The 10580-nt window shown below is 35.4% G+C and overlaps 3 protein-coding genes across 3 annotated transcripts; 1 reads left to right on the forward strand and 2 right to left on the reverse strand.

The window, feature by feature from the left end:
• Window positions 1-262: 262 nt before the first annotated feature.
• On the reverse strand, window positions 263-7447 carry LOC128670095 (sodium/potassium-transporting ATPase subunit beta-2-like). Its single transcript, XM_053745479.1, has 6 exons — window positions 7211-7447; window positions 5678-5935; window positions 4964-5144; window positions 4254-4368; window positions 3566-3725; window positions 263-2792 (listed from the first exon to the last, which is right to left on the reverse strand). The coding sequence occupies exons 1-6, from the start codon at window positions 7344-7346 to the stop codon at window positions 2689-2691; spliced, it is 954 nt and encodes a 317-aa protein (XP_053601454.1). The 5' UTR covers window positions 7347-7447; the 3' UTR covers window positions 263-2688.
• Window positions 7448-7743: 296 nt separating this feature from the next.
• On the forward strand, window positions 7744-8658 carry Gar1 (Gar1 ribonucleoprotein). The gene has a single exon (XM_053745493.2). It carries the CDS (start codon window positions 7845-7847, stop codon window positions 8511-8513), a length of 669 nt encoding a protein of 222 aa, XP_053601468.1. The 5' UTR covers window positions 7744-7844; the 3' UTR covers window positions 8514-8658.
• An 840-nt stretch (window positions 8659-9498) lies between these two features.
• Window positions 9499-10428, reverse strand: EMC5 (ER membrane protein complex subunit 5). The gene is made up of 3 exons (XM_053745505.2): window positions 10209-10428; window positions 10081-10133; window positions 9499-9992 (listed from the first exon to the last, which is right to left on the reverse strand). Exons 1-3 carry the CDS (start codon window positions 10285-10287, stop codon window positions 9756-9758), a joined length of 369 nt encoding a protein of 122 aa, XP_053601480.1. The 5' UTR covers window positions 10288-10428; the 3' UTR covers window positions 9499-9755.
• Window positions 10429-10580: the final 152 nt, after the last annotated feature.

Raw genomic sequence — 10580 nt, forward strand, 5'->3', positions numbered from 1 at the left:
CTACAGATTTTGTGATCCCGTAGTATAATATTCCATATGCATTTATTGTGCTATTTAAGGCCCCCGGAGGGCTGAGGATAATATAAAACCCAAAATATAAATGATACATTATTCGAAAGCCAGACAAAACTTATATCAGTAGTCAGTAGACATTTATAAAAATACTCTGAAAGGTTATCTAAGCACTGACAGTAATAGATTTTATTATCATTTACATTTTCGATTAATATTTTGAAATGGACATTATAAAACAAACAATATATATTGAAAACATTTTCATTTTATTTCTTACATAATATTCGAGGCACACAAGTTTACGTCTACTTACTATTATAATATTAAAAGTACAAGGCATTTTTCGGACGGATTTTTATTATGTCGGCTACAAACTATCGCCGGACTCTCACGGATGCTTAAACATTGCGTAATTTGTATGAGAGCTTATGTTTACCGCAATGAAAAACCAGCAATGTATACCTATGTCATTATTAAAGTTTATTAAAAAGTAAACACAAATTCGAAATGAGATACGATAATTATTTAGTTTCGATATACATTTTGATATGAACATAAAGAAGACTTACGGTGCTCGATAAGGGAGTTTTAACAATATATTTTATGTATGAATACCAAGTAAAATATAAACGAAAAACTGGTTTTGTAAACCCATGGGATTATTCAATTTGTAAACTGGTCACGTTACACCGGTTAGTTTAAATAAAGTATTGGGGTTTAGATTTATATAAAAAGATGTTCCATAAAAAATAGTAATATTTTTTTTTTTATTTATCACGATTTTTGTGAACATAGTACACAAGTATGTATCTGTTACAATAATAATTACATTGCTGTAACCAATTTTATAGATAGCTGCCACACAAAACTATAGACAGTTATAATATTATATGAGGTTATAATAAGCACGACATGATTTTATTTCTTACAAAAATATCAGTCTTAGATATATGTTAAATATGGACGGTACAAGTTTTTAGACCGAAGTCTTATAATCATAATTATCAGTTATATTTATCGTAAAAAAGAAAAGTGTAAAAATTATTATATGTATATATAAAAAATTCCATTAATATAAAAATAGTGATAAATTCAAATAAGTAATATTTTATAATCAAGTAAGTACCTAAATAAATGTGAAAATAGACAAATAAAAAAACGATTTTCATTTTGGAATCAACAGCAAAATTCTTATTATCGTTTTACGTAATATGTAAATAATATCAAGTTAATTTTATTTATTTTTTTCTCACAAATGCGAAAAGAAAAATTTCGTGCATTTTTAAAGTTTAAAAACAAAAAGCTGAATTTTTTGTATTCTCAAGCCTGCCCGTTTTAAAAAATGTACATTACAATAAAATAATTACAATAAACTAAAAAATATGTTATATAAAAAGTATAAGACTAATAAAAATACAATTTCCATAATTATAACACTCAAACTACACATTGCATTGGATATTCTTAATAACATAATAAGACTTTGTATAAAAAAAATAAAATGGGAACTAGAAATATGTTTGGCAACGTTTTTTTGATTAAGACTGTCCAATAGGGTAATTGCCATAAAGTCAATACAGTTACTTTTTTACATGGTGTCAAAAACAAAAAATAAATATTATGGGGTTAGTATGACAGTGGGCACAAGTGACGTCACAAACGTTGCTGTCAAAAAGCGTTTTAATTATACTATAATGAGAACAAAAAAAAAATACTAAATGTAATGTAGGTACTATACATGAAACTGGTCGATTAAAGTGACATTTGATTATCGTTACCTTAAAAGTCGCCGTCGAAACTTTGCAATATGTGAATGTATTTGTAAATTTTATTTTATTTTATACACAGGCAACTACCCTGACCAAAACAATTAGATTATCGTCTACAATCCTGACGCTCAAAATAATATTTCTAGCTTCCAAAACCTACTTACTACAAATGGCTCGGACGTGTGACGAAATAGAATTAGCTTAGCATAATGGAAATGCGTTCAAGTCTTCATAAAGATATAAAATGCATCAAAAAATTATTCGAGATTCATTATTGAAATTCATAAATTCTACAAGTGCCAGATTCTTAACTTCTACCGGATAATACCGGATAATATATATATATATTTAAAATAAACGACCTGTATATAATATACAGTTGGTCTTAATAGAAATCTAAAAATGAATCTTAATATAAAAATGAAAGCGCAGTTTTTTCTTGGCCGGCAACACTGGTTGGTTATCAACCATTCTTGCCAATTAAACCAGGAATACATTTGGGAATATTTAGTTTTGACGTGCAACGTTATCGTTCTTTCCTTTTCACTGCGATTTACATGAGCGTGATCGACGATGTGCTATTTCACACAAGTTAATGGAAATGAGTGAGAGAGGGCGATATGTTGCGCGTCAAATGTTCCGTAGTGTATCCGCGGCTTTAGATGTGATAACAGAATGGCAAAAAAATTTAGTTCGTTAAAAAACCGTTTTCTACTCTTTGTAAGCTACTACGATAAAGCAAATGTTAAAAAATATATTTCCAAATTCAATATTGCTTGCTGCAAACTACACAAGCAGTCTTATTAATTAAATTTCGGTGGTTCGACGCGAAAATTTCATATACAGTACTAAATTGGTCTATGATATCTTCAAGGTGTACAAGCAAAATGTATAAATACATACATTATTCGATCATGAGCTCAAAATGCACGACTCCCTGTTTCTCTCTCCTGTCGTACTTGATGTTGCGCGCCCAGGCGCGGCATTCTATGTTAATCACTATTCCAGCTGTAACAAAAAAAATTTTTTGACGTGACAACGTCTTAAATTAGGTTGCGGCTGGGAGTCATTTATGAAAAAGTGTAACGCCCGGTAACGTTACGATGAGTCACCGAACGAGAGAGAGGCCCGCCGAATGCCTTGCGTCTCTCTTCCACTCAACTATGATCGGTCTGCCGCGCGCGTAAAAAGACGTTGTCACGTAAAATCTTCGCCCGTAAAACCGACTTTACAGGCAACCATTTTTTTTTTTAGTTTTTTTTTAAAAAGAAATCACACAGATTTAGCAGAAAAAGATCATTTTCCATGACCCGACCGGGGATCGAACCCGGGACCTCGCGGTTCAGTGGCAAGAACTTTACCACAGCGCCACCGAGGTCGTCAAATAATTGTACAAAATGTGACGTAAATTTATTTATAGAAGAAATTTAACTCATACCTATATAATATACTGTAAAGTTGTGGATAAACATATAAATATATATTTTTAATCAGCTGATGCCCTCGTTGATTCCATGACTACGGGCGTATTACATATACGAACCAAAAATTTCATCGAAATCCGTTCAGTAATTCTAGGGTGTAATTAAATGTACCGATACATATTTTGTTCTGTTGTTACCGATACATGTTTTGTTTGTTTTATTGTTATTTTATTTCATAACACATTATGTGATAAATATTTTTTGTAGGTATATTGATCGTAAAGAAAAACGACTGTTGTGAACAGAAAAAAAACCTAGATCGATCGCCACCGATAAGACACAGAGAGAAGTACCCACTCTTAGGCCTCCGCAGGTGGACCGCCACAAGAGGGCTGAGGTACCCCTCGGCGTTCTCGTACGGGTAGAAGTACCCCGGAAACCCCGGGCCAGGCAGGTATCTGATGGGGCCTATGTTCTCCTTGTCCGCTGGGGTTTCCCCGTAGCACTGGACCCACACCTGAAATTATATAACTGATAACTTTACGGGAAAAAGGAATATGATAGATATGAAAAGAATATGATTCTGTATATATAGCTGTTGGTTCTCCTAAGAATAAATAAATGATTGTTTGACTTTATAGTTGTTTTGTATTCGAACAACGGCAATAAAGACCTAAGTGCCAGCAGCCATAAGCTCCCTTTTGATTTGGACGGCCACATTGATTATTGTTATTGAAGTTGGTGAAGATTGTGGCGACACCTGCCACGCCACATGCACAACGCCAAAAGCTGATTAAACGCAACGACTTTACAAGCCACATAGATGATACACATCAATACGAACAGATGGCGCCATGGTAGAGTCATGAAACAAGCAAACAAGCCTAGAACGCGCAGGCAGAGCGTTTACTGTTTATCTAGTATAGAATAATTTGGAGGGGATTTTTTTAGGCTATGTTCATTTTGGGGGACACTGGCCACCAAACTTTCTATCTTCGGCTTTAGTTTTAACGCCAATGTTAACTCGAAATAAGGCTATTCTCACATAGTTCCTGTAGAGGCTGGAGCTGATGTTCCTCACGTGGACCTGCAGCTCGTGGGGCATGTCTGCGGGCAGGGAGTCCGTCTCGTTGTAGAACTCCGGCCGCCAGCCGTAAATTCTGAAATTATATCAAGCGTCACTACAAAAACATTTTAAACTGTAGACATGAAAATAAAGACCTTGTCATTATTTTTATTTTCGCTCATTACTTGCGTCTTTCGTTTCGGTGCTCCAGTGGTTAAAACGATCTATAGGTTCGCATCCTACTCGTGCCACAAGAGTTTGTGTACCAATCCGACTCTTGTACAGTTTTCATAGACCACCATTTGCTTTCGGTGAAGGACAACATCGTGAGGAAACCTGCACACTGATTGGCAGATTAAGTTCACTAGTGTCTATGCGATTATTTGCCACTAAATCAGATAGGTAGTGATAAGTCATCGAGTCAAAGGAGCTGCCTGTAGGCGACTTACTCAAAAAAATCTGACATTAGCGTCAGCAATAACAGACTAGAAAAGAAAGTTTCGCTCATACAAGAAAGATAATTGCATATTAGAAATACACAAGATGAATCGAGACAGAGTGCTAATCATTGTCTCAAATTGTGCCCAACTGGGCAACACATATGTAAAACTTTACAAGGCCTAATCAGATTTGTATGAGATTGGCCGGTACGCAACTAATGTAACCAGAAACCAAAAAATTGAGACAACCTGTTAAGCTTCAAGAAGATACACGGGGAAGACTTGTGGAAGGAGAAATGGTTCTCCTGTATGCAGGGCTCCCACTCCCTGACGTCCACGTCGCAGACCTTCCCGGGCGGCGGCAGTTTGTTGAAGTCGCAGTCGAAGATGTTCTGGCCAGCGCCCGCCGTCTGTCCCTTCTTCTTATACACTGAAGCACAATATATTTTACATACTAATACTGGTGGCCAAGACTTGTCATCTTGTAAAATATGGAAATTAACACTAATTGTTTTTTTTTTGTAACTGGTCTGTTTGCCCCACCTCTTTTTTAGTCATTGGTTTTTTTCTTATGGTCATTCCCTGTAACACTATCGTAACTATGACTAATCAATAAAAATATCTTACAAACTAAACTCTAGTAAGGTTATATACATAAATAAGATAGGAAGAAAGTTATGTACAATGTAAATTTAGATTATATATTTCAGACTTTTTATATTTTTTATTTTCTAAATGGATTTCATTAAATTATGCATACATTTATTTATCTTGGGAAGTCGTATGGTGAAATATTAATTGAAAACATATTGCAGACTTCCATTTATAGAGGCATATAAGCAAAATTATGCTTGCCCCTATGGCTTCAAGCTTGCGATAAGTTCCATTACTTAAATAAAGTAATAAAACTCTGCCTATTAAACACTCTATCTATTATCATCACAAAAGTGCCCTTTAACTTACCAGAAAGAAAATCAATCAATTCATTTTCCCAGTACTTGTAGTTTTCATAATCTGAGCCCTTGTAATAAATCAGGGTGCTCCTCACATCCGGGGGCAGTGGCCTGAACCCGAGCCCAGGGCTGGTGCCGATGAGGCTGTAGTCTTGCTGCAGACGTGGCACGCGAGGGTTTATGTAATGCTGCAGGAAGGTCACCATGCAGATGGCAAACAGGGCTATCAGAACTGCATAGAATATGAAGTAGAAGAGAAGGATTTTACCTGGAAAATGTGACATGATAAAGTTACATTATTGACTCAACAGCTGACAGGCGACAACAGCATTTCCAAGGAGGGTTGACGTCAGGCAAGCGGCCGATTGTAAAATCACAGCCGAATCTTAAAATTTTTTTTACACTGATCCCTGACATATTTGCATCACAGCTCTAAATGCAATTGGGAACATGCAGAGGTAAGAGAAAGAGGTGAAGTTTTTTTCTAGTTCATTGAAATTAGAAACATGTATCTAGTCACTTCATATAATCCAGTTACATTATAGTAAACAGAATAGCTATCAAACTCTATGGCTTCCCAAAGATATATTAGGATTAAAGCCACTTAGGGGATTATTTACAGCAAGTGATTGTTTTAACGGAGACCTAATAAATTGTCAGGCTTCTTTTCATAACAATTACATTTTACATGACTGCCCAAAAATAAGTATTCATGTTTTCAGGTATAACCAAGTGGTTTATCAATAAGAAAAGTTTAAAAAGTGGTCATGAACATATATAAAACTTGTATGTTTTTTCTTGCAAATGTACTGTACATTCTGAAATCTTTAAATGAAACTATTTCCATATCCTTATATGGATGATTCCTAGAATGTTTCTCCCACCTCGCCCAATCACTTTAATCTAATCCGACACACTTTAACATTTACAATGTTATACACAAGCTTACAAGTGTTGCGATTCGTACAGCCATCTTTGGTTGGTGTGAATTTGTAGCTGTCCATTGTGATCCATTGCTCAGAACAGAAGACTCTAGCTCTGACACTCTCATTTCGGACACGAAGATCCATTTTGGGGCTACTGAGTCAGTGGAAGTTTAATAAACTTAAGTTTAATTGTAACATCTATTCTAGGTTTTTTAACCAGTCTGTTAAAATTATAGGGATATTAAAAAATAGGTCAGTATTTAATTTTTACGGTTTCACGAAATATTCTGTGGTGGTTCTCATACCCATGAGAACCACCACAAAACCCCAGTTTGATGGGATAAATTGTGCATTTGAACAATTTATCCCAATTAATCTCTTGAACTATTCTCAAAAAATAGTGCAAGAGAGTCAGATATGATGTGAATCATAATGCTCCATGGGTTCAACATTATTGTAATTATTCTAATGTTGTATACTGATGCGCCACGCCCTATAACTCTCCCATATTCCAGATTAAATTTCACTGATTTTAAAGTATAAATAATTGATTTGACATTATAAATCAAATTTATAGTTGTTTTTGTACGTTTTTACAGAAAACAAAGTTCACTCACACCAACTTTGAGGGGTTCGTCCAAGAAATGCTCCCGTATCATCATTATAACAAAATTTGTACAATTTATGTTGCCACGAATTTCTAGATCGCTTTTTTTCCACTTCGAATTCTGCCATACCAGCAATTCGATACATCCTTCCTGAAAAGAAGGTACTAAAAATAATTATTTAGTAAAAAATCAAATTAATTAATAGATACACAACAAGCCGCCACCAACGTTGGCTTGGTTTTTGATTTTTTTTGACATTACATTTGACATTGACACAGTTGAACAGACAGGCAAGAGCAGTGTTGCTGCACTGAGTTGCGTTATTTTGTTCCGTGAGTAAGAACATGTATTTTACAAAAATGTAATTTTTGACACAAGCTTTTATTGTCGTCAGAGATCATGGAATTAGTAGGTACTCCGAAGTACTTATTAAATCCATGGTACCTATATAAACTCGAACCAACAACGTGTACAGCTTTTACTTTACGATTTTTCATTCACTCACATACAATTTTGTTCATTCATCTCATCTGTCTTGTCATGATCATGTCTGTCTGTCATTTTATTCGCTTGCGCTCGCATGTGGTTTTGAGGTTATATTTACAAAATTCTAGATATTGCATTTTATTTTTACTGAAATAAAATGTCATTTCGTGGAAGAGGAGGTGGTGGTGGCCGTGGATTTGGAGGTGGCGGCAGAGGACGAGGGTTTGGGGGCGGCGGCCGAGGACGCGGCGGCGGCGGAGGAGGCTTCAGGCAGCAGGACGCCGGCCCTCCCGAAACTGTGATCCCCCTGGGTCACTACGGGTGGACCGTCCAGGACGACTTAGTATGCAAAGTGGATATAGAAGACGTACCATACTTTAACGCTCCCATTTATTTAGAAAACAAAGAACAAATCGGGAAAATCGATGAGATTTTCGGGAATCTACGCGATTACTATGTATCTGTAAAATTGGGCGAGAATATAAAGGCGAAAAGCTTCAAAGATGGACAGCAGTTCTTTATCGATCCAGCGAAACTATTGCCTTTGAAGAGGTTTCTTCCTCAGCCTCCTGGGGCGAAGCGCGGCGGTGGGGGAAGAGGTGGACCGCGTGGAGGCCGAGGCGGAGGCTTCGGAGGTCGAGGCGGCGGTGGCTTTGGTGGTCGAGGTGGCGGAGGCGGTGGATTCAACAGAGGCGGCGGCGGGCGTGGTGGTTTTAACCGTGGAGGCGGCGGTGGCTTCAATAGAGGCGGCGGTGGCTTTAACAGAGGTGGAGGAGGCTTCAATCGAGGTGGCGGTGGCCGCGGTGGATTCCGAGGCGGAAGATAGTGATAGTGTGTTGGGTTTGTGCTGGACTGATACGGAACCAATTCACTGCATTTGTTGATGGCCCTCGCCATGCATATTAGATTTAAGGACTTTAGTTATAAGAGTGACATTGTATAGAATATATATGTTTTTCTGCATAAAGTATAGGTTTATTACCTCAAGTTTCACATATTTCTCAATATTGATGTATGTGTCACGTAACTAACAATCACATATAAACACCAATGTAATATATTGTAAAGATACACTATAATAGGTTATCTACTCTTAAAAAATTCTCCCTGAAATTTTGTACACATATACTGAGCAAAAAATTTATGTCTTGTCAAGTTTTTATAAGTTTAGCTTATAAGTAAATGTATGGCGAGGGCCATATATGTTGAATTCAATTCCAATACATGATATGTAAATTTTATTTTTGTTTTTCACTGTGCCTATACCACTTTCTACCTACTTTATAAAGCTGAAAGATTGCAATATTCAACTGAACTACATTTATTACCATCTGAATATCGCCTTCGAACACATGCATGACATAGAAAAGATAAGTTATCTCATAAAAATATACATTGTTTAGAAAACATGCAGTTTCTCCATGTGAAATTGGATTAAAAAGTAGTAGTGGGTCAATGCCTGAACTGAGAGAAACTAGAGCTCAAAAATGACCAAATTCATTGATTGATGATTGAATATGGTGTGTTCCATACTATGGACATATTTAATGCAATGAAAATACATGAAATAAATTGGTCAAACTGAGAAAATAAGTTCCATTATTTGTACCCACCACTATTGAAATATTACATATTTGGAGTTCATACGGCCAAAAAAAATAATAATTTGCGACCACTTAATAAAATTTATATTTGGCGACAATGACCTATAACTTGCATGTTCCATAGAACACACCACCAATTTATTACAGAAAATTGAGTGAGGTCATGTTAAAACCATATATTTTTGAAGTAGATAATAAAACAGTATCTTAATATTACATTTTATTAAACATAGGTAGTCTAAGAACCATACTAAAGTAAATGAACTTCCTCCAACCATTTGTAGTTAACAGATAATACAGTGCTTTGAAAATATTTTTAAATCACATTGTATTTCATGTAATTTTATTACTATTTCATTTTACACAATAAAAAAGGAAGCAAATTTTATATATTTCAAGAATCATTATTAAACTGTAATTACTTACACTATGATACAAATTATAAGTTATACTACTGAAATATGTTATTGCGCTTTCTTTTTTCTATCCCAATCATCTATTAATTTACCAAAATCATAAGGCTCTGCTCCAGATATGAACTTGCCACGATGACTGAATATATAAAATGAAGGTAGGTTCCGCTGGGTCTCCCAGGTGATCTGGTTTAGTTCTGCTGCTGCATGGATCTCACGGAGGTTCCCTGCGATGTTTAGCACTCCCCACATGACCGCAAATAGGCTGACAATTGCTTGAACCACAATCTGTACAAACATAGATAGTCAATTTACAAGGAACATTAATAATGCAAACATAATTCATATTTCTTCGTTTTTACGTATAAGTACTTACATCTAAAGGAAGTGTCGTGAATTCTTGGGATGTTATCCGGAGATAAGATCGATCTGTAACAATATATTAAAAAGTTATTTTTTCCAATATGATTCATTATCTAGTTCATGTTGCTGAAACAGACTTACGTTGGGCTGCAGAGAATGCCGAATGGAACAGAGAAATGAATCCAACAAGGACGATTATTTTATTAAATGAAGAAGTCATATTATCAATTTTCTTAAATACCGAGTTGTATAGACCACAATTTATTAAAAATGTAGGTATACCTAATGTATCTACTATATTATATTTTACTGTAAAAAATCGATTTTCAATTTCGTCAAATATAATTATTTTGACGCGACGACGTTAATATTATGACATTGATATATAAATTTGCTTTGCTTCATCATAGTGATGTGGGCGAATATCATAGAGATCCTTTGAAAAACTTTCGTGCGTGGGGACTATTATCACTATTATCACGTAGTATTAATAGCATTACATAGTTTAAAACA

The sequence above is a fragment of the Plodia interpunctella genome, chromosome 1 (genome assembly GCF_027563975.2).
Source record: "Plodia interpunctella isolate USDA-ARS_2022_Savannah chromosome 1, ilPloInte3.2, whole genome shotgun sequence".
Classification (NCBI taxonomy): Eukaryota; Metazoa; Arthropoda; class Insecta; order Lepidoptera; family Pyralidae; genus Plodia; species Plodia interpunctella.